The following is a 24,280-nucleotide window of genomic DNA, read 5'->3' as shown; positions in this document are numbered from 1 at the left end:
TAATTTACAGTGAAATTTCTTATTAAACTTTGAATAACAGCACTTGCCTCAAACAATACAAAATTTAAAAAAAAAATGTTTTTCTCCAAAAAAAAAAAATTATCCATTTTACACGTTTAATTTAGAATAACAGCACTTGCCTCAAACAATACAAAATTTTAAAAAAAATGTTTTTCTCCAAAAAAAAAAAATTATCCATTTTACACGTTTAATTTCCAAAATCATCCACATTAGTTAGGCTAAAAATGTGTAAATTTGTAAAGTTGCTGTAGTAATTATATAAATTTACACTAATACTATTAACTTTATATATAGTTTTTTTTTCTTTATGTATCCCGAGACTAAAACATGTAAAGAAAAAGAAACAATTCTAAAATATCAAGAAAATTTGATATTTTAATGTAACTTAGTGTAAAATAGATAATATGATGTGAGATGTTTTGAAGATTGTGCATGTAAAATAGAAAAAGAAGACTCTAATGCTAAAATAGATAGAATTTTTTGCACGAATTTTTTTTTTTATAGAATTTCTTTGTTCCTAATAATAACCATCAAAGATTTTATCAGTAGAACTTCATATGCACAAATTGATGTGAATGGTCTTAAGAATAGATAAAGTATTTTTAATAAAATCCTTTTCAAAACTTTTTTATAATAAAAAAATAATAATAATGGAAGGGAATATTGGTAAAGTCGTAAAGAAATGACTAGATTTTGATGGCCTTGTTTATAATTATTAAAACAAATAAGGGTATTAATTGGAAAAAAAATAAAATATAAAAGGTCCTGCGGAGTAAACAAAGGTTTTGTAACTTTTGTTTATATTTCCCACTCAAAACCGCACTCCCTCCCTCACTCACTCACTCACTCCTCTTCACAACAACACATTTCACTCTCTCATTCCCCCGCGCCTCCCTACATATACAAATACTCACTCTCACTCTCTCAGAAACCCAAACCAAAACTCTCTCTCTCTCTCTCTCTCTCTCTCTCTCAGAGCTTCGAAAAATGTCATTGTCGCCGTCAATGGAGTCGCTGATCCTCCAACTCCACGAGATCTCCGCCGTGAAGTTCGGCAGCTTCAAGCTCAAATCCGGAATCACCTCCCCAATCTACATCGACCTCCGCCTCATCGTCTCCTTCCCTTCTCTCCTCTCCCAAATCTCCCAAACCCTAATCTCCTCCCTCCCTCCGACCACCGCCTACGACGTCGTCTGCGGCGTCCCCTACACGGCCCTCCCGATCGCCACCTGCGTCTCCGTCTCCCGCCAGGTCCCAATGCTCATGCGCCGCAAGGAAATCAAGGACTACGGCACCTCCAAGTCCATCGAGGGCGTTTTCGCCAAGGACCAGACCTGCCTCATCATCGAGGAATTGCATTCGATGTTCAAGTTGACGGAGATGGTTAGGGTTTTGAGGGAGAAAGGGAAGGTGGAGGAGGAGATGGAGAAGACGGTGGCGAGGTTTTTGGAGGAGAATCGGCATGTGGCGGTGAAGGCGGTGGAGAGGCCGGTTAGGGTTAAGGGATTGGAGTTCGGAGAGAGAGCGAAGCTGACGAAGAATGCGACGGGGAAGAGGTTGTTCGAGGTGATGGTGCAGAAGGAGAGTAATCTGTGTTTGGCTGCCGATGTTGGAACTGCCAAGGAGTTGTTGGATTTGGCTGAGAAGGTATGAGAATTCTGGAATTTGAAGTCTCAGTTTTTATTGTTTTCCCATTTTCTTGGGAAAATTTAGTTTATGTAGGAATTGGAAATTCTAAACAAAACTGTTTTATTAAGGAAAAAAAATTTCTTATTGGGTTGGATTTGGCTGAGAAGGTATGGGAATTCTGGATTTGAAATTCTCAGTTTTGTTCTTTTCCCACTTTCATGGGAAAATTTACTTTTTTTAGCAAAATAAAATTCTTGGCAAACAGTTAAAGTCTTATTAAAATTGTTTTCTTTTCCCACTTTCATGACCAGAATGGGGATTTTTTTTTTTTTTTTTTAAATCTTAGGCTTTAATTTATGTTCATAGAGGAATAGTGGGTACTATACCTCAAAAGGAAGGTATCGTAAATTTTTCTTATTTATAAATATGTTATTTTTGAGAATAATTATCTAAAGACAGGTTTTTTATTTTATTTTTTTATTTTATAGGTTTGACCTATAAAAAAAAAAGGTTTTGTTGAGGGGTTTTGTGTAGACTTATATATATATATATATATATAAAATAAAATAAAAATAAAAAAGGTTTTGTTGTTTGTGGTTGAATATGCGGATGGCAAATTCTAAGGATGCTGATTTAAATGTTTTATTTTGTTAATTTATTGATGAAGACATTATACATTGACCATGCTAAGTGCAAATTTAGAATATTATTTATCTATGCCTTACGTCAAACACCCTCATGTGTTGTCAAATGTCATGGTAACTGGATTTTTTTTTTTTTAATAAGTAAACTTTTATTGAAGTAAAAAAGTAGACCATGTACACAGGATGTGCATGTAGTATACAAATCTAAACAGTAAAGGAACCAGCGTCAAGCATCTCAAGCATAGTATCAGAAGAGCATAGAGTGGAGAATTTATTAAGCAGGCTGCTTCCTGATTTTTGTATTGGTACTTTTAACTTAGAAAAGTTTTTGTTTTGTAAATTACAATTTGTTTGCTAAGTTGTCATAAAAGGAAAGACCCACTTTGGGAAAATGCAGTTCAAAAGTTTTAATTATGGTACAGTTCTAAAGGCACTTGTGTATTATATGAGCAAGTAAATAACTTCAGTATTCAAACATCATAACTCATAACTCCATTTCTACAAGTGTTTCACTAAAAGCTGAGTTCATTAATAAAAATTTGAAATACAGATTAATTAAAGTTGACCTTATTGGCTGATTCTGTTGAAATTTTAATGCAGGTTGGCCCGGAGATATGCATGTTGAAAACCCATGTTGATATATTGCCTGACTTCACCCCAGATTTTGGTTCTAAACTTCGCTCGGTATAACTTGCTTATTTCTTATTTTATCCCACTTTGGCAAAGTTGTTATTTGATGATTTATAGGTCATTGTTGTATCCTTAAAGCCAATCTCTGATCATTCCTTTCATTTTGCCATTTCCAAGGGTTAGATTTTAGTAATTTATTAAAGCATAACTTCATGGTAAATTCTGTTGGAGTGCAGATATAATGATTTTACTTTCATGTTGAATTAACAAATGTTTTATTTCTGAAAAGATGCTGTTTTGGTAATTTTGTTTTCCCTGTATGTTAATTAAATAACACAGTTACAAATCTCTCTTTTTGAATTGAAAACCTAGCTATTGTTTCGAACTGTGTGACAGATAGTGGCCTTGCTAATATTTTGAAACTATTTGCTTTTCTGAATACGTTTCACCTATACTCTGTCATGTGGTTCCTATTATTTTTTGCTTAGTAGACTTCACGGCCATTCATTGCTCATTGTGCTTTATTCTTTTGAAGATTGCCGATAAATACAATTTCTTGATCTTTGAAGATCGTAAATTTGCAGACATTGGTAACACAGTGACGATGCAGTATGAAGGGTGAATGAACTTTCCTCTATATTTTCTTAAATTCTTTTCTGTTGTATGCTTGCCCTCCTGACATCTTGTGGTTCTGTGGTTTGCAGAGGTATCTTCCATATATTGGATTGGGCTGATATAGTTAATGCTCACATAATCTCTGGTCCTGGAATCGTAGATGGACTGAAGTTGAAGGTTTAAATAATCGTTTTATGTAGACTTGAATAAATTTTTTTTTTTAAATTTTTACTTTACTAGGTAGCTGGATCATAGCAAGGCCTCATAGAATCTCTAATTTTGAGCACTCTTTTGTACTGTACTCAGGGTTTGCCTCGTGGAAGGGGCCTGTTGTTGCTTGCTGAAATGAGCTCTGCTGGTAACCTTGCCACAGGAGATTACACTGCTGCAGCAGTAAAAATTGCAGAGGATCACTCTGATTTTGTTATTGGCTTCATCTCAGTTAACCCAGCATCATGGCCAGGGGCACCTGTAAATCCAGCACTCATTCAGGCAACCCCTGGAGTCCAAATGGTAGCTGGTGGTGATGCACTTGGCCAGCAATACAACACTCCATATTCTGTAAGTTCTGATCAGTGTTCCCTTTATCTCTGCCTGTTGGTATACATTTTTTTATTGGTGTCTTGACCTGATTATAGAGCAATCATCATAGAATGAATGTCATAGGTTTCAAATCCCATTGTCTCTTTAAAAAAAAAAAAGGTTTACACGCACTCAATGGTCATGAAGACATGAACGCATGCCTTGCCTTCCATATAGAACTTAGTGAAGGAGGTAGTTCAAGTTTAGCTAGAGCTCATTGCCATACTTTTTCATCTTTATTTTCTTGCTAAAAAAGTGAAAAGACCTCTTAAGTGGGGGTGAAGGAGAACCAAATTCTGGCTGAGTCCAACATCACCAAGGTAGAGGAGTCATTGTGCCTTATATGGAGGCCTTGGATTCTAATTGGTAAGGTAAGAAGCATTTTAAAATTTTGAGGGATGAGACTCTGTGTCACTCCTAAAGAGAGTAATATCTTGCCAAGTGATGAGTTGGGTCGTGACAGAAATAACTAGTAACCCCAAAATATGGCAACTTGTTTTCTTATTATGTACTTTGTTAAAAAAATTTATTCAAGTCCTTTAATTTTATACTTTTGTTATTATTACTTCTTAAAAAAAGATATATTATCCTTGTGGCTAGATCTATTAGATTGCAGGACTGTTTCTCCATATGTTTTACTATCTATGATTCTTAAGTTTCGTAAGTGGAATTATAAATACTTATCAAACTATGGTAGATGATAAGACTCATATTCCATGACTATTCTTCTCTTGATTTTGAGTTGAATTTCTGTGTCTTGTTATTACAAATTGTCGCTGCTGTCATAACTGAGATAAATCATATTACAGGTCATCTATGACAGAGGTAGTGACATAATAATTGTGGGTCGAGGAATAATAAAGGCAGCAGACCCTGCACAGGCAGCTCGTGAATACCGTCTACAAGGATGGGATGCATACTTGGCTAAATGCATCTAACTTTATTTAAATCTACTCCCATGGTTTGCATTGATGGATGAGTAAAATTTTTGCCTAATTTAATGCGTTGATTGTGCAATAAGTTATATGAAAGACCTGAAACTTGCAAGGTATTCTCAAAACATTATACGTTTAAGTGCCATAATTTTGTTCTGCTTGATAGCGTTTTTTGCAAGCATTTCTGCACTCACTGCTAGTAAATGCTTGTTACTTGTTAGTATGTATTTATTACTAAACCTTTTTTTTTTTTTGTGGAGAATTTATTTTCTGCGTTACTCTCTCCTGCAATATATGTACATATTTGAGAGTAACCAACGACTGCTACAAAATGCCAGAGTTTTAATTTCAACTTTAACGCATCAAATAAACTATTACATCCATTCTTGTGGTTTTATTTTTTACCCTTGAAGGTTTCAGCTTTATTCCAAGGTTTTTTACTATAACCGTTACTCCATTGCATTAGAGGAGAGTCAGTACAGTATGGGAGACTTGGTTGAGGATTTAATTCTCTCGTATCTGTATGTCCTTTTAGGAGGGGAACTATTTTGAGGGGTTCTCTTGGGGTTTTATATACTTATTTTGGTTTAAATATTCCTCTTAAGTATGGAGTTTAATATATGATGACCTAAACAATAGGTCAAAATTTGGGTACAATTCTATAGGTGAGAGCATTAAAGATCTCAAATTAAAAGGGAATTTATATTTTACCATTTTAAATTATACTTTGCATCATAAATTTTTTAAATGCACGTTTTGTACATTAAATTATGACTTTTGTTACACTTTGCACCTTGACATAAAGTTTTCTGTTAACTTAGATAGAAAAATATGACACCATGTGAAAAGATCTGGTGTGCGTTTGGATTCTGCTTATTTTGCTGAAAATTGAAAATTTTTTGTTGAAAATACTGTAGTAAAATATTTTTTATTGCTGCAAATTACTATTCACGAGTTGTTATCACTTCATGGACCAGCCAAAAAAAAAGTAATCTACACAAACGCAGTCGCAGTCGCTACAAAAACACACCTCTAATTACTTATCTTTTCAATATTTTAAAAACAAAAAATAAATTATACTTTATTACTATAAATTATACCCTTGATTAAAATTTACACTTTAAATTTTGAATTTCTTTCTAAGTTAATAGAAAATTTATCGTTATGGTGCAACGTGTAGCAAGAGTCATAGTTTGTAGTGTAAAATGTGAATTCAAAAGGTTTATGGTGTAAAGTGTAATATAAGGTATAATTTAGAGTAGTAAAATGTAATTTTTCTCAAATTAAATTCACACGCGTGGATGTATTAGCCAATGCAATATAATCAATTTTATGTTTCCTAAGGAGAATCAAATTAAATGCAGTCAGATATTTGAACATAACTGAACAACTTAATATATAACACCAATCAATGTTTATAGTTTATACACCAAAGTAACAGTACATTAGTTAAAGGCTTATAAATGTTTATAAATGTTTATAGTTTTTATACGTTCCTCTCTTTTCAACCTACCTCTAAATAAGAGGAGTAATATCTTCTTTACTCTTCTCCCTTCTTCTCTCTCTTTCTTTTAATTTTCCTTTTTAAAATAAATATAAGAAAATAAAAAAAGGACAAAGATTTGGAAACTCTTACCCAAATCTAGATATACTCACAACATGACTTCCCAACCATCACAATGATTGGCCAACTCACCCCAATGCAAGCTGAACTAGCCATAATCCAAGCCATGTATGATGTACCTCTGACCTAAAATTCTCTCAAACTAAACCATCTGCCACCAATTTTGACACCATAGCAATCTTACATGCTATCATTTGCTTCCCACCAATTGAAACACCAATAATTGTGTCACACCCCCACTATTGTCGATAAACAACGCCCCTGTCATGCTTTTTTCCCAACTATTAGTTTTAGACCCCACAACCAACATCTCACTCAAGTCCACCATTGTTGACTCTTGGACCACTACTATTCTTTTCCAGCCTGAATCTGGCATTGTTTGATTGAGATCTCCAACCATTACCTTTTATATTTAGGAGGCGTAACAATTGAGTTGACCAACTTTTATTGGTTTTTATTTAGTCATATTATTGACATTACATTTTTATTTAACAAAAACTTGCTAGCTATTAGCATTTGTATTTTTTTTTTTTTGGTATGCAAACTAATTGAATCAAAAGTGCATAAAGTTCTAGACCTTTTATAAAGACTATGAAAAAAAATAGAAAAAAATAAAAAAAATATTGATTGATATTTATAATGAAGTAAATAAACAATTGTAATTAATTATCATGCAAAATCTAATATAAAAACAAACCATAATTTATTTTTTCATTCTTAGTTTAATTTATTCAACAACTTTCAGTATTTTTTTCATATTTTGAACTCATTTTTACACTCAAGGTTCTCCATAATCTCAATTAACTATAACTATATTTTTCACATCATTATAATAAGGAAACAAAGTAACCAATTCATAGTTACTAACAATCAAAGAATGTGCTTTCTCAAAAATAAAAAATAAAAAATAAAAAAATAAATCCAAGAATGTGGATGCTAGTTAGCTCAACTAATAAAACATTTTGTAATCGAATTCGAATAAGAGATATATGGTTCAAATCCTGCATACACAAAAAAACCAATTGTAATAGCCTAATGATAGACACAAGATGATAAAAACAATCACCATGGAGTAGATGTCATAAATTTAAATTTTACCCTATCTAAAATAAAATAAAAAGTCATAGCATGATGTTGATCTAAATACATAAAGTTTAGGTATATATTTTTATTTCTTAAAATAAATTAATATAAAAGTGTATGGAGTTGCTTTAGTATGGTACGAGGACATTAGGTGTTTTTTTTTTTTTTTTTTTTTTTTTTTTTATTTTTTAATTTTCAAAAATGTGTGTGTATATATATATATATATTTGTGTGTATGTATGTATGTATGTATACATGCCTCTATTTTTTTTTTTTTTCTTTTTTGTGTGTGTAAAAACTTAGCATCAAAATATTAGATCCATTGATTGAGTTGCCATGACCCGTGAGAAAGGGGGAAAAAAATTAGGATTAAGGGGGCTAATTGTTTAATGTAGGACAGTAGGAGGATATATTTTTGACTTTGTCCCGGCCAGTCAAGCAGTTTGGTTATGGTAGGAATGCTTTCTTGGAATTTCATTTTTTTTCCTCATATCAGGAGGGGTCAAGACCTTAACTTGGTAAGTATTTAGAAGACTTTTAAGGGGGGCACTTGCCCCGTCTCTTAACTCTGCCCTTAATATATATATATATATATATATATATGTGGTATGATTCATTGGACCTAATGGGATGCTATCATGTGACAATTCTTGAACACATGATAGCATTCTATCGAGTTCAATGCACAGGGCATTAGATCCGATGAGATGATGCCATGTGGTAATTTTTGGATACATTGTAGCATCCTATCAAGTCTAGTGCACAAGACATTGGACCTAAACTAAACATTATGTGTGAGTTTGGATAGCGCGTTTTACGCTATTCAGTGCGGCTGCGTTTTTTTAGTGGGTCCATAAGCACTGTACATGGAACCCGCAACTTAGGAAAAATGCAAATTTAACTTTAAAACTAGGTCCTATGGTACTATTCACACATTTAAAAATTATTTTACTACAACATTTTTAGTTTTCAACAATAAACAGTATCCGAATAGACCCTATATATTATAAAAATTACAAGAGAGTGAGGAGGGAATTTTTAAAAACCAAGGAGACACGGCTTCTCCTGCCCCATCCCTTTGCTTTTGATTGGTGTGACCCGTGACTTAATGTGAAATTGTATATGAACTAATTTATTTCCCATATTATAATGAAATTTGAATAATAAAATAGATAGTAAAAATAAAATGATAAAAATTACTTGATAAACGCAAACTGTATTAGTCCAAGGTTTTATAAAAAAAAATGATAATATTTTGAATTTTGCTGACTTCACTTTGGATTTGTTGATACTATATTTGGCTCGGTCATAATCATTTTCTTTTAGAAAATCTGTGGAGGATTTTGAAGATTCCTTTCTCTTTTTGAATTTTGACTTCCATTTCATCATCACTACTATCAAATGATTTTGATAATTATTCTTGAAGCTTCCCACCATTTGATGCGAAACGTAAGGAAAGGATGGGGTGAAACATGTTGGAAGAAAGTATCAGGGTATGTTTAGTAAGAGTATTTAAATATAATTTTTTTTTTTTTTTTTTGCAATCCATAAAATGATGGGTTTCACTTTTGAATTTATTGTTTGACTAATATTTTCTAAATACAGTGTCCAAAAAAAGTATATCCTATTTTCTTGGTTTAGAACAAGATTTTGAAAAGTGCTAAAAGGATGTTTTCAGGATTAAAAAAAAAATGTTTTTAGTGATATAGTTATAAATAAATTGAAAACAATGAACTCTACATATTTGTCCAAACTCTTTTATCTCTTAGATTAAGAAGCTTATTTTTATCACAAAAAGAATTCTCACACTTCAAATTTAAAACTTATCATTATAATTTATGATGAGCTCTATTCTCTTATCAATATCCACAAAAAAAAAAAGGTAATCTACAAATTTTACACTTTGCTTTTTGTAAAAAAAAAAAAAAAATATATATATATATATATATTTAAAATCTCAAGAATAGAAATGGTCTCTCAAACAATTATTTCTTGTTTTTAGTATTTTGAAAATTGCTCTTAAAAGTCGGACCCAAACACTTATAATATAAAAATTATTATCAAAAAACTAGTTTCAAGTTAAATTTTTTGGAAATTGTTTTTATACTATTTTGAACAAAAAAAAAAAAAAAAATCCTCCTACCAATTAGGCCCTTTTTTTTTTTTTTGAAGGAATTAGGCCCTTAATCTCACTCACAAATCTAAAGATAAACTAAATTGGACCCCAAAAATAAAAATAAAATAAAAGAAAAGGAATTTTGAAATTTCTATATAAGAAATCATAGTTGTTCAAAAGTTTGGAAGGCTTGCTTAACATGTGGGAAGCTAGATTTGCTTGCTTAATACATGAAAGCTAGATTTTAGTGACTTCGAAATAATTCCAAAAAATAAAAAAGACAAGAATAATGTTATCACTACGATATTTCATAATATTTTTACAACAAATTATATATAGTAAATTGGCACAAATCATTATTGGTGGATAAAAAAATAATTTTAATAGTAAATTTAAATTGGCGAAAAGCACATTTTAGTCCCTACATTTTTAGGCGATTTCTATTTAGTCCCTAAATTTTATTTTTACCGCTTTTAGTCCCTATCCTGAAAAACGGTTCCATTTTGGTCCTTGCCGTTACATCAGAAACGGATATTGCTGACGTGACAAACGGCAATAATAAATAATATTTGTTTAATGTCCACGTGGCCTAATTAATAATAAAAAAATATTTTTTGACATTAAAAAATGCCACGTCAGCATATAAATTAAAAAAAAAATTTATTAATTTTAACTAAATAAAAAAAATTAAAAACAGAATAAAAATTAAAAATTTATGAATTGAGATCTAAAGTGTGTCTTGAACAAGAACAACAAGAACACAAACTTAAACCCAATTACATAAACCCAGAAAATAAAAAAAATAAAAAAAAAAAAAAATAAAAAAAAAACCAAACCCAGATCAAAGTATACCTTGAAGAAGATCAAAATGAATAAAATTCCAGATCAAAATGAACATGCGCCCGAGCTCACGCAAGCGAGGCCGAAGCTCTGCAAGTCGAACAAAAGGCACGCGCCTCCACGGCGCTCAAAACCTTCTCGATCTACCGCTGGACCCCGGAAAACCCGACGAAGCTGGAGCTCCAAGACTACCAGATCGACCTCAAGGACTGCGGCCCCATGGTCCTCGACGCCCTAATCAAGATCAAGAACGAGGTGGACCCCACGCTCACGTTCCGGCGATCGCGCCATGAGGGGATCTGCGGGTCCTGCGCCATGAACATCGACGGCTGCAACGGCTCGTGTGCCTCACGAAGATCGAGTTCGAATCGTCGGCCTCGATGATCACGCCGCTGCCGCACATGTTCGTGATCAAGGACTTGGTGGTGGATATGACGAACTTCTACAACCAGTACAAGAGCATCGAGCCGTGGCTGAAGAGGAAGAACCCGCCGGAGACGAAAGGGAAAGAGGTTTTGCAGAGAAGAAAGATAGGGTGTTTTTCTTTCTTTGTTCTTTGGTTTTTTTTTTTTTTTTTTTTTTTTTTTTTTTAAATTTCTGGGTTTATGTAATTGGGTTTAAGTTTGTGTTCTTGTTGTTCTTGTTCAAGACACACTTTAGATCTCAATTCATAAAATTTTTAATTTTTATTCTGTTTTTAATTTTTTTATTTAGTTAAAATTAATAAATTTTTTTTTTAATTTATATGCTGACGTGGCATTTTTTAATGTCAAAAATATTTTTTTATTATTAATTAGGCCACGTGGACATTAAACAAATATTATTTATTATTGCCGTTTGTCACGTCAGCAATATCCGTTTCTGATGTAACGGCAAGGACCAAAACGGAACCGTTTTTCAGGATAGGGACTAAAAGCGGTAAAAATAAAATTTAGGGACTAAAATAGAAATCGCCTAAAAATGTAGGGACTAAAATGTGCTTTTCGCCATTTAAATTATAACCAATTACATCTTATTATTGTTGCAAAAATATTACTTTTGGGATAAACCATTATATGATGAATTTTTTTAATTTCTCGTCGATGTAAAAAAAAAAATTAAAAAAAAAAAAAAACTCCCATTTTTCCTAGAAAGAGAAGACAAAAGTAAAGAAAGAAGAAATGGTCGCAGCAATCGTCGTCGCTGTCGGCATTCAGACAGAAATGGTTGTTTATGAAATTGTGCAAACCAACCAACGTGCGCAACACAATCTAATCTACGCACGCGCACGTGCCAACTTGTTTGAATTTAAATTTAAATTAATTATTAATATTAGTGGAGAATATTATTCCACTACTTGCATTGATCTCACGCGCCATTAATTTCTTTTTTTGGACAATACTCCTAATTTTACTAAGCTAATTGATAGTTTCAATGAGAGCAAGATTTAGGTACAATATTTAGGTGTTGTTTCTAAATTTCATTTTTAAGATTATTAAGATTATTTTATGTAGATTTTTTCTTATGGGATGAAAGTGTATTTTTTAATTACTTAGCTACATGACTAAATTTTAAGATGGGAACTTAAGAAACAACACTTAAGGTACTGTACTTAAGTTTTGTCATTCCAATTATATTCATGAACTATATAGCAATGGTTCAAGTTTTCCTAATTGTTCAGCAACATATTTTTATTGGTTTATTTGCTTAAAAAATATGTTGAATAAAGTACAGTTTCTACTTCCCCCAAAAAAGAAAAAGATATTTTAATTTTTTTTAAATAATATTTTTTTAAAATTTATATATTCTCTTTTCGAATGAAAATAAGATGAAGCTAAAATACCGAACATAAATAATCTTATATTAGGGAGAAAAATTATGTAAGTTTTGTTTACTCTGCGTTTGGAAGTTTATTAAATAATGAAATGAAATTGATGCTAATTAGTTTTCTCCACTCCACTCTTCTTTGCTCCATGTGAGATTTTCCCATCTCGAAGAGGCGAAGCAATGAGATTGGTTTTACTCATTTTTTACTCATCCAACATATCTTGCGCTTTTCCTTGAATGTGTATATATGCTACTCGAAGTATTTGTTTAATATATTTAAATTATATATATATTTTTAATTTTTTTTATACATATGCTATTATAATTTTATTTGTTATAGAAATTATATTACTATCTCGCAAAACACTTATTTTCTCTTTCTCTTTCTTCTGTACCTCATTAATATTGAAGTCATCTATTTATCAATAATAATATATATATATATATATCGAAGTCACCTTATTAGGAATTAAAAGATTACTTCTAAACCACCCTACCTTTGACTTGCCTCGCTCTTATCTTGCACACGTTTTCCCATCCTAAAAAAGGGACAAGGTAAGGACAAAGCACCCCTGATTTGACTCACCCCATCCTATAGCCATCCTTAAGTAGACCATGAAGGAATGAAGTAGAATACAACTTAGGTTTTTTTTTTTTTTTTTTTTTTTTTTTTTTTCCTTCTCTAACATTTTTGGAACTAATTAGAGAAATCACAAAATAGAAAAAGAATTATAATTTTGTTAATGTGCTCTTTACATTTCATTTTAATTTTCTTAATATAGGGATAAAATGGACTATTGCATGTTAGCTTGTAGTGGACTTGTTATATTATAGATATGTTATATGCTTTTTAAAGAATAGACAAGGAAGCAGGATAATATGTTTTTGCAATGTTTCTTGCCTAGAGTTGTTAATGATTAGAACTATGAAGTGAATTGGATAGTCACCAATTCGAAAGACAAAAGACTAAAATAATAGTTTGTGATCTTTTTTGTGCAACTATCATTAATCATGTGGGTTCTAGTTAGTTCAACAAGTAAAGTCTCTGATTGTTGTATAAGAGATTTGGAGTTCAATCCTCGCATACACCAAAAACTGATTGACGTCTTGGTCTGATGATAAAGAGCTATCATTAGAAGCAGACGCTATAGGTTAAAACTCTCTCTACAAAAAAAAAATAAAAATTGTTAATCATATGACTTGACTAAATGTGAGAATCTTCAAGGAGGAAATCAGACATGAAAAAGAGAACAAACTATGCATCATGTTACCTGACTACAATGTGAGTAGAGGAAATCAAGAATGAAATTTAGAAGAATCTACAAAAATAATGCGAGATGAAAAGTTATTAATTGGATGTTAAAGTTTAAAATGACCAATGGGTTTCAATTAGCTCAACCGGTAAAGTCTGTTATTGTTGTATAAGAGATTTGAGGTTCAATCCTCGCTTACATCAAAGACTAATTGGTGTCTTGGTCTGATGATAAAGAGCTATCATCAGGAACAGACGTCATAGGTTGAAACTCTCTAAAAAAAGAAAAAAAAAAGTTTAAAATGACCATTCAATATAAAATATATGCTATATTTGTTAGAATTTCTGTTTGTATTTTTAACAGAGTTTGATTGTGACAGTTTATTAGAAAGTTAACTGTTGTGTATTTTGGTTGTGGCTAGTTTATATGTTAGTAACTTTCTATACTACTATATAATGTACCTTGATGTATTTCTTATTTTGACTGAATACAATTTTTATTCATGCATAATGGATAACAATTATGAATAAACGAGGATAGTGTCATCTAATAAAGATTAAAAAAGCCCTTTGATTTCATGTAATGGTGATGGTGGGGTTCTTCATTCAATATATAATATTTATATTATATATAAAAGAGATAACAATATAAAAACTACAAATTAAATCATTCTTTTCATTTTTTTTTAAAAGAATGATGCTTTTAGGGTCGGTCATATATATATATATATAGTCACCATAAAAACGTTAAGTAAAAATATTAAAATGATTTTTAATTACTAGAATGATAATTAACATTCGCAATGGACAAAGTTTTTTTGAAAAAAAAACTAAATTGGAATACTCAATCTAGAATCTTCTTTTTTAAGTTTTTTGGATGTGTTTTTTAAGTTGATTTTAATCATTTGTGCCATAAGCACAATAATAAACAAATTTTGGAAAAAGTTTATCAAAAATTGAAAAGTATTGACAACTTTTTCAATTCTCAAATAAAACTTTTTAAAAACGGATCTGTTAATTTGTTAAGAACATACATTAACTAGACCCAAGTTGAAAATTATATTTAGAAGTGACTTTGAAGCAGCCGTTGTCCTTGTTCCATTTTAGTTTTCATTCCAGCAAAAGAAATAGTTGTACTTGCACCTTTTTTTAGTTTTTATAGTTTATTGATGACAACTTACCAAATATCAAAAATTTAAACTTGGCCAATATAAGTAATAAATTTCATAAAATTTAATTGGGTGATCATTTTATCAATTCAAATGTTTTTTTTTTTTTTTAACTCATTACAATTTATTTGTTGAGTAAAAAATGAAAAAAAATAAATAATAAAGAGCTCTTTTTTCTTTTCTGGAAAGTTCACAAATTTTCTTAATTTATTTTTAAAAACTTTCATAATTTATTTTTTTAAAATTTCAATAATTTAATTCACAACTTATTGAGTTGTCAATTTGCTGGAGCTTTCATTACTAATTTCCTATTATCCACCAATAATTTCCTATTATCCACCAATCATTGTGAAAAAACTTGTGGATTTTGTTTTTTGTCACTAGATTTTTAAATGATAAAAGGTTGTTCATCAAGTATACGCGCCACATAAGCACGTGGGAGTAGTTCACTTTGAACATTTATCCGGTTGTTGGGGTAATCAACCACAAAAGCCGTATTTTGCTGACTTTTGGATGGCACTCACATTCTATTATTAAAGAAACAAGAAAAACAAAAAACAAAAAAATATTTTAAAAAATGTTTAAAATTTTTGTGAAAATACAATGCAGATTCCTAGTATAATTCCCTATGATTTTTGTGAATCTTTTCTTGCGTTGTCTCTCTACAATTTCCAACACTTACACACTTTAAATAAATATAATAAAAAATATAAACATTCCTTTTTTGGATTATCCATTTATCTAGTAATTTTTTTTCTTGGCTGCATATATTATTGCAAAGTTTGAGCTTCAATTTCCAACCAACAAATATTCTTCTTCTCAATCTGTAAGATCCTATGAACCATATTTGTATTTGTTCGATTTTTGCTTTTCTTTTGAATGCCCATTTTCTTTTTTGCATATATGAAAGCTTTATATTTTTGTCTGTCACGATTTCTTTAAAGAAATGTTCTTGACATTTTGCTTTTCTTGATTACTGAATTATATATATATATATATACATGTCCTGTGCAGTTGCTAAATTTGGATTTTTTCTGTAATGCTTGTGTTATTGGATGCAGATAAGGAAATGATATAAAGGGTGTTTTCAAATAGCAGTTTTCATGATTTGGGCTGGAAGCATTGTAGGCATGGAAATCTCTACCCAACAAGAGAATTCTGATCCCAACAATGTTTCAGGTTTTTTGCAGAATATTTTTAATCATATGATTGATCCTTTTTTGTTTTTTTTTTATGTTTGTCATTAGAAGCAAAGAATTTTTTTGACAGTGAACTTAGTGGTTGCAATAGCAAATCATGGATCTTTCTTCATGATAAGATCTGCACAATACAATCATGGCAGTAATTTATCCCCCTGACAAAATTTGGCTGCATTTTTTAAAAAAAAAAAAAAAAAAAAACACCAACTTCTTGAAAATGAAATTATGCTTTTATCAAAATGTTTCTGTTGAATCATTTAGTTTGATGAATATTGGTCATGTTATTCTTATAAAATGAAGAAGCTTGTCTTATGTGATGCTCTTAAAAGCCGAAATGTAAGGCAATGCATAAGTCTTGAGGAACAACGATTAAGCCTTATCTATTTGTAAAAATGTTAGAAAGATTTTTGATTAATATTGTTATGTATATTTGTCAATGAGCTCTAGCTGAAATAGGACTCTCTCTTCCCAAAATGGTGGATGGAAGGTGAGGTTGTGGATTTAAAATCTTTACTTTCTTTCAACGTATTTTAGAAGCTTAGTAACATGATAGGACAAAGCAAATGATTGTTTCACTGTGACTAGGTTGAAAATTATTCTATTAGGAAAAATGGCTAAAAACATTAAGAAAAAAGAAAAGCCTGGTGAAGAAGGTATAAACCCAGCAACAAAAGAAGCTGATCTTGTCACCTATTTCTGTTTGGTTGCTTGTCATTATTATTTTTTCCTTAATAAAAATCGGGTTCACATGAGCTGATAGATAAAAAGGCATAAAAGTTGTGTGCATTGATATTTTTTTGAGTGTCCAAGGATGCCTCAATTTGAGTATTTTGTTGAGCCATAAGAAAGTGTCTTAAGAACTTGATCTTGTGGTATGTGTGTTCTAATGCTTCTAAAATGTGCAAGTCTATGCACTGGTGCTTCTCTCTTGTACACCTTTTGAGTAATTATATATAAAAAAAGTGTGTTTAAAAATAAGATTCATATCAATATGATATTATGATCCAACAAAGAAAATCATTGATATTCTATCATTGACCTTGCTGAAAATCATTTTGTAAGGAAAAATGCTGAAATGTATCTGGCAATGCATGGTTGAAAAGTTATAAAGCAATTTACGAAAGAAATATATTGCATTGAGTGTTAAAGAAAAAAAAAACATTAGTCATTTTTATAAAGTAATAGCTGAGCCTTGTATGTCGGATTGGGTGTCAATACATTGTATCAACTGTAGATGCCCACCACCCAATGCTTAAAATGGATACCATCCTTTTATATCATCTTGTTACCACTCTATCTTAATACATGGTTATTTTGTTCTGTTTCTACTTTGATTTTAATGGCGATTTGCATACGCATTACACCCAATTGATGACCACAGAATTTGGACCTTCAATCATATGACAAATGTATTCACTTTCACTGCTCATTTGTTCTCTAGTTCTACCCAATAAGATATTACTTCTTGGTGGTTCTCCTATTTCCTGTTTCAATTGAGAGAACTTGTGAAGCTCATATATACTCATCTCTTTTTTGAATATAGATCATCTATTTAATTGTTCCAATCTTTTGTTTTTGTTGATTTTTTTGAGAAGGAGTGCTTTATCAATGTATTACTAAGCTTCTTAGGTTTATGTACATGCTGTAACATCTTGATGCTTATTGTATCATTCCATTAATGCTTAATGCTAATCAATTTGTAGTAGCACTCTACTTTTATATATATATATATATATATATCTGAACATAGCTTTCCCACAGTGCATAACTTTATGATGTGATTGTAGCTTGATCTTGCCTAAATATATATATATATATATATATATTTTTTTTTTTTTGAGATGATCTGATTAGAAATATTTGATTTGTAGTAGCTACGTTGAGCTTATATGATCTCCTACGCACAAGCTTGATCTTGCCTAAATATATATATATATATATATATATTTTTTTTTTTTTGAGATGATCTGATTAGAAATATTTGATTTGTAGTAGCTACGTTGAGCTTATATGATCTCCTACGCACAGATCCACCAAATTGGGGTAGCCAAAAGGATCAATCGCCTTCTTCATGTATGTTGAGACTCAACGTTTGAATTTTTTGTTTTAAAGTCTTTGCTTCTCTTATCAACCTTTTCCTTGTTTACCCATGTGAAGGTTGTTAGTATCATTCTTAAAGTAAATCAAATTATGAATGCCAGTTAGAACAAATTGTCAACAAATTATAAGTTTCTGGTAAAGAATATCCTAAAGATTGATGCAGTTAATTAGTGCAGTAAAAGTGAGCTTATTTACCACTACAAAATAAACTATGATCTGACTTACAACACTAGGTGTTCATTTTATATTTTCTCAAGGATATGATATTTACCAAACTAGGTGATTATTCATGTCATATTTTCTCCAAGATCTGAACTATTTATTTCACTGAATGATCTTGTAATTCTTACAAGACTTTCTGGCTGAAAATATTGACAAATGCTTGCTTTTTATGTTTGTACTTGCCATAAAGTACTCAAATTTTGTGATATTCTGCAACTCTCCGTATTTAAATGAAATCTCCTTTAAGACTTTCTGAACAATATCACATGATAAAGTTCAAGTAGCCTTGTTTGACTTTCGTAACCGAGATTTTTCATTAATCAGGTCCACAGCTAAGGCTGGAGAGTCTGTTACGTCAATCCTGCAATAAATACTGTGCAGATTGTGGATCTCCAGATCCAAAATGGGTGTAAGTTATCATACCCCTCTAACTCTATTATGGTTCACTTCTGGTAGCAATTGTAGTTGACTTTATCAGAAAATTACTTAAAATTATTTTGAGTCCAAAGTTCTCTTATTCTTATTTAACAATGTCCTTTTGCTTCTTGAGCTGACTAGTTCCGGGTTGCAATTATATGTCATGATATTAGACTCAAACTTAATTTGGAATTAGCATCAGTTTGTTTAGAGGGATAACATAAACCACATCTTTTATTTGGAGAATTTAGCATGCTGGGAAACTTCACATGTTAGAAAACAATGATAGTTAATGACAAGCAATTGTATAGTATTTATAGTGTGAGAAAGGGGAAAAAAAAACTGCTCTAGCACTGTGAGGTGGGATAACATAGCAAATTTGTTGTTTTTCATACCTGCAGTATCCCTTGTGACCATGCTTGCGTACTACAGATACTACCATCTCAATATTGATCTGAAGAGTACATTTTTCTGCCTGACCTACATATTTCAAAATTGTTAACATTTTCATCTACTCATGCTTTTGATGCACATGATGTTATTCAAGTTTATTATGGACAAATCAATAGCTCATATTCACTTGTGTCCTAATTATTTCATCTGGTTAATGTCAGATCCTTAAGTCTTGGAGTATTTATTTGTATCAAGTGTTCGGGTGTACATAGAAGCCTTGGCGTGCATATTTCAAAGGTATGGTTTCTAGTACTTCTTGACAGTCTTGTAAAGTACAGCAACAACAATAGCTACAGTAACAAAACCTTAAGGCTTGTCTGGCCCTACATCAAGTTGCTCCTAAAAAAGTTTTAGGCTCTTTTGGCAAGTTTTTGTCCTCGTTTGGAAAAATTTAAAAGAACTTTTAGGTAGCTACTAAAGAGCTTTAAGGCTGGTTTTGAAAAGTTGGGTTTTTGAAACTAATACCCTTAAGTGCTTTTAAGATCTACTAGTTGCAGATCCACGCAATGTGTGGGAATAGATAATATTTTGTAATTGTGGTATAATGTACAATTTGTTCTCATAAAATTTGTTGAAGATAATTTGTTCTCCCTAAAAATTAAACAATTTCTAAAAATAATTTCCATCTTGAATAGACATCTGATGTGAAAAAAAAGGGCAATATAAGGTTGTTAGCAGTTAAAAGTGAGTCATATTACAGTGGCAAAAACTCTGTAGCTCAGCCAGTAGTATGTCAATTTTAATAAGTGATTTATGGGATTTTTTTAGGATTTCAATTGCAGATTCATTTACAATTTGAAGGGCTGATATTCTCTCTCTCGCTCTCTCTGTGATAGAGTCGGGAATTAGATGTTCTAATTTGATCTGAAAATGTGCCAGGTTCTATCAGTGAAGTTAGATGAATGGACCAATGAAGAAGTTGATACTTTGGAAAGTTTGGGTGGAAATATTGTGGTAAACAAGAAGTATGAAGCTCATGTCCCAAACAGCCTTAAAAAACCAAAACCAAACTCCTCTATAGAGGACCGCTTTGATTTTATTAGGTATGGAACTATATTACTTGTCAAAATTTTGTATGAGAAACCTATCCTATTCTAAATCTGAAACATTCTTGAATACTCAGGAGAAAATATGAGCTGCACCAATTTTTGAACTCTGATGAAAATATGTTCTGTGTCTACCCACCATCTCATAAAAGGAGTGGTTCATCCCCAAGCAGTTCTTCAAGCAATAACTCTATGCAAGATAAGAAACAATTCGAGAAACAAGTAACCAGAAATCGTATTGGGCATGCATTTCGTAACAGCTGGGGAAGAAAAGACTCTAAGAAGAGAAGCTCACAGGTAAATGACCATTCCATTTCTTTTCTTATCAGGTATCCGCAGGAGTTTGGATGCACTTTTGTCTTTGCAGCTGGCTATGGAAATTCAATATGCTACTTGAAATTGCATTTTCAATTTTAAATATTTGTTTGAAGATTTGATGCTTTTCAAGCACCAAAACACTCATTTGATAAACATGCTGGCTGTTTTAAAATATTTGTAAATTGCAAGTTTTGATTTTCAAAGGTATCAGCACACACACAGAGACAAGGGGAAGTAGGGACCGATGAAAAACTATCAAACAAAAGGTTAAATGATGGTCACATACAATACAATTGTTTGTGCAACTGGCCATGACTGTCTATAGATATATAAGCAATCCCAGTTGAGTTAGTTCAAGTCACTCGTGTCCATAATCCTTTTCTCTTCAGAGAATTCAGTTCCAGACATTTGACACAAATAAGTCTACTATCTTGTAGACTCAAAAATCCATATTTGTAGTATTGAGATACTTGTCCCACCTCCAAGTGATAATTGATTGATTACAGAAGTCTGTTATACATACATTGTGTACAAGGGCTATGAGTATTGCCTCATCACTTGCTTATCCTTCGGAAGTGCATTAACAAACATGAAGTAAATAAAATTTTTAAAAAAATGTCTGAAGTAGGAAGAAGTAATGACTACTCCATAATAAGTCTACTAATGGCAAGTATAGTATACCTTCATTTTTAGGATTTGCTATGTCAGAATGCAAATGTGCTGTTTCCTTGTTTGTGCATTTTAGTCTTATGCTAAGTTTGAATCATCCGTAGAAAAAAATAAAAGAATTTTTTTTTTTCTTTTTTTTGTATCTTCTTCTACTCTTGTGTTTGGTTTCCCATGGTGAGAGAGAAGAAAAGAAATGTCAGGACTTGGCTCATTGGCCCACCCAAAAATTTCTCTCCTGAGGTCAGATTTGGAGAGAAAAGTTGCCTGCGAGGAATAAAAGATACTAAAGCTTTATTTTCTCTATTTTCTCTTGATAATAAAACAATAGAATATGATAATAAGTTTTCAGTTTCCTCTATCTTTCTTAATTCAATACTTTCTCAAGGAAAACAAATCTGCTATCTAACTAATTCAAGTTTTGGTTTGATATGGATGATAAAATTGTACTTTTTATAGGCAGGTATGGTTGAATTCATTGGATTGATTAAGGTCAATGTGGTCAAAGGCACCAATCTAGCTATTCGGGATATGATGACTAGTGACCCTTATGTCATTCTTTCTTTGGGTCATCAAGTGAGCCTCTTCTCCTTGTAATCTTCTTCTTTCACTAAGAAATGGATTCAACTATGTTCATAATATAAGTTCTCTATGTATATTTTTTGTAGTCAGTAAAGACTCGTGTCATCAAGAGCAACCTGAATCCAGTATGGAATGAAAGCCTAATGCTGTCAATTCCAGAAAAAATACCTCCTCTAAAAGTGGTAAGTTGGACGCTTTTCCATGAAAAAAGAAAAACCACCATATTGGACCATCACCTGCACTTTAGCTAAATAGATTTGAACATTGTTTGAGTATGATTGCAATTTTTGGTATCCCATTGGGACCACTCTTATGCAAATATATTGATCGCAGTTTATTGGCTGTTTTTTAATGCCAAAGTTTCTCCCCATTCTATTTGTAAATTAATTGATCCTTTTCTTATGTCACCCAACATAAGTGAAGCTTTTGGAGAGGATAATAAGTGTATTTCATCGCCAAATAAGAATGAAGCTTTGAGGCAGGATAATCTTTTCTTCGGGTCTAAAATTGAAGGAAAAAAAAATCCTCGAGGCTGTCAAATGCAAGTGTCTTGGTATGATCTCGCATTTGAGGACCCCATCCTAGGACTCTGCATTGGTCGGGACCACCCAACACTTAACAAGGACCTTTTTATTTTATCCTTTATTTTAGGCTGATAATTCTCAGTTGCTAAGGACCTAAGTAGATGAAGATTATTTTTGAATTGATAGGCTACACAGCACCTCCTCGGAAATGCATTATTTCATTTAGCTCTAGTTCAAAGGCTAAAATTCTGGAGGATTGGTACAAGTCTTAAAAACAATCGAAGCTGAAATTTTGTAGTATACAGTCTACCACATCACTTCCGCTCCTCCCCCAGCAATCTTTTCTTATATGTATGTGTGATCATCATGCATCTATAAACGCCATTTTGCAGAAGCATGAAATGATTTCTAGTTGACACTATGATAATAATTTGCACAAGCTCCACTTTTGGTTTTTTCTGAATGGTTTTATGCAGCTTGTGTATGACAAGGATACGTTCACAACTGATGACTTTATGGGTGAGGCGGAGATTGACATTCAACCCCTGGTTGCTGCTGCCATAGCCTACGAGAAGTCCGCAATCAACGAGTCAGTGCAGCTTGGAAAGTGGGTGGCAAGCAAGGATAACACTCTAGTTAAAGATGGTGTCATTAACCTAGTAGATGGGAAGGTCAAACAGGAGATCAATCTCAGACTGCAGAATGTTGAGAGGGGAGTGCTGGATATTGAGCTCGAGTGTGTTCCTCTAACTCAATAACAGGGACAATTAGAATTCAACGAATACAAATTCTTGTGCTTTCGTTCTACCCATCAGCCTGGTTAAGGGTATCCCCTCCAATGTTTGCTTGTATATTGCCATTATTCTTGTTTCATAATTCTTATGGAGATGAAGAGGAATTACTGATGTGTATTAATTTGTATTTCTGATGTCCATGGTTCAGTAGATATTAGTCAAGCTGCGACACCTCAGTTATTTAAACTGCACAGTATGGTAGGCAGTGGATGACCGAAACGCAATGTAATGCTTGAAATGTTATCATCAAACTTATTCTTGGTAGATAAGTCAGTAGACTAAGTACTAGCCTTTTGCGAAGCTGTTGTCCCTTTTGTTATTTTTATGGATGAGGTAATCTATTGTACATAAATAGTGGTGATGGGTATAAATGATCGCACCGCATAAATTTTTAAAGGGTTAGACTTATTGTGCACAAACTGTTTTACATACACCCTCAAAAGCAACTGAAATCATGATGATTTCCAATCACAGTTTTAGTGAAGTTTTGAGAACTATATATTATTGAGAAGCCATTGGGAATCTAAAAGTTTATAATTTATTGTTCAAATTCAACCGAGGATGAAACTGATCATGCTGAATTTGAGTATTATGACATGTAAACAATTATAATCATCCAAAAGGAAAATGAAGAGCCAGACAAACTTAAAAGGTCCATTTGGTTGAAAGGATGGAAAAGTGAAAGGATAGAAAAGAGAGGGAGAATGGAAAAGTTGGAGGATAAATTTTTTTTTAATTTTCCTTAATTGTGTTTGGTTGAGAGGGTGAAAAAGTGGAAGGATGAAAAACTTTTTTGTTTGGTTGAAGATAAGGTTTGTATAAATTTACCATCATGTCCTTTTTAAATATAATAAAAAGTAATACATTATACTTTTTTTTTTAAAATTGTATATACATGAAATTGGACATTTCAAAAAATAGCATAAGAAATCATCCAAAAGTATTTAAAAATTTATTATTTTTAATTTTAAGTTTTTTTTTTTTTTCCCTTTTGAAGAACCCACCATGTCCTA

The 24,280-nt window shown here is 31.8% G+C and overlaps 2 protein-coding genes and 1 pseudogene across 3 annotated transcripts; all 3 read left to right on the top strand.

The window, feature by feature from the left end:
• The first annotated feature begins 819 nt into the window (after positions 1-819).
• On the top strand, positions 820-5,217 carry LOC111996242 (uridine 5'-monophosphate synthase). Its single transcript, XM_024028192.2, has 6 exons — positions 820-1,668; positions 2,895-2,978; positions 3,460-3,542; positions 3,629-3,716; positions 3,846-4,100; positions 4,931-5,217. The coding sequence occupies exons 1-6, from the start codon at positions 1,009-1,011 to the stop codon at positions 5,057-5,059; spliced, it is 1,299 nt and encodes a 432-aa protein (XP_023883960.2). The 5' UTR covers positions 820-1,008; the 3' UTR covers positions 5,060-5,217.
• Positions 5,218-10,773: 5,556 nt separating this feature from the next.
• On the top strand, positions 10,774-16,011 carry LOC136067707 (succinate dehydrogenase [ubiquinone] iron-sulfur subunit 2, mitochondrial-like; annotated as a pseudogene).
• On the top strand, positions 15,562-23,567 carry LOC111996247 (probable ADP-ribosylation factor GTPase-activating protein AGD11). 2 transcript variants are annotated; one of them, XM_065773894.1, is made up of 10 exons: positions 15,562-15,772; positions 16,008-16,125; positions 18,141-18,218; positions 18,792-18,876; positions 19,499-19,574; positions 20,217-20,380; positions 20,461-20,680; positions 21,827-21,943; positions 22,036-22,131; positions 22,950-23,567. In XM_065773894.1, the coding sequence occupies exons 2-10, from the start codon at positions 16,050-16,052 to the stop codon at positions 23,229-23,231; spliced, it is 1,194 nt and encodes a 397-aa protein (XP_065629966.1). In that variant the 5' UTR covers positions 15,562-15,772; positions 16,008-16,049; the 3' UTR covers positions 23,232-23,567. The 2 variants fall into 2 exon arrangements, with proteins under 2 accessions (XP_065629966.1, XP_065629965.1); XM_065773893.1 differs by having other exon boundaries at positions 15,563-15,772; positions 18,138-18,218.
• Positions 23,568-24,280: the final 713 nt, after the last annotated feature.

This window comes from Quercus suber, unplaced genomic scaffold, assembly GCF_002906115.3.
Source record: "Quercus suber isolate HL8 unplaced genomic scaffold, Cork oak 2.0 scaffold_82, whole genome shotgun sequence".
NCBI lineage: Eukaryota > Viridiplantae > Streptophyta > Magnoliopsida > Fagales > Fagaceae > Quercus > Quercus suber.
Note: the sequence above shows the minus strand (reverse complement) of the source record. Positions and strands in the feature narration are given on the sequence as shown.

Bases quoted from the DNA above. Each gene is read 5' to 3' on its own strand.
- LOC111996242 (XM_024028192.2), top strand. From the start codon at position 1,009: ATGTCATTGTCGCCGTCAATGGAGTCGCTGATCCTCCAACTCCACGAG. The intron at 3,543-3,628 runs GTGAATGAACTT...TGTGGTTTGCAG, and splicing joins GTGACGATGCAGTATGAAGG to AGGTATCTTCCATATATTGG. The intron at 3,717-3,845 runs GTTTAAATAATC...TACTGTACTCAG, and splicing joins TAGATGGACTGAAGTTGAAG to GGTTTGCCTCGTGGAAGGGG.
- LOC111996247 (XM_065773893.1), top strand. From the start codon at position 16,050: ATGATTTGGGCTGGAAGCATTGTAGGCATGGAAATCTCTACCCAACAA. The intron at 16,126-18,137 runs GTTTTTTGCAGA...TTTGATTTGTAG, and splicing joins TGATCCCAACAATGTTTCAG to TAGCTACGTTGAGCTTATAT. The intron at 22,132-22,949 runs GTAAGTTGGACG...GGTTTTATGCAG, and splicing joins AAATACCTCCTCTAAAAGTG to CTTGTGTATGACAAGGATAC.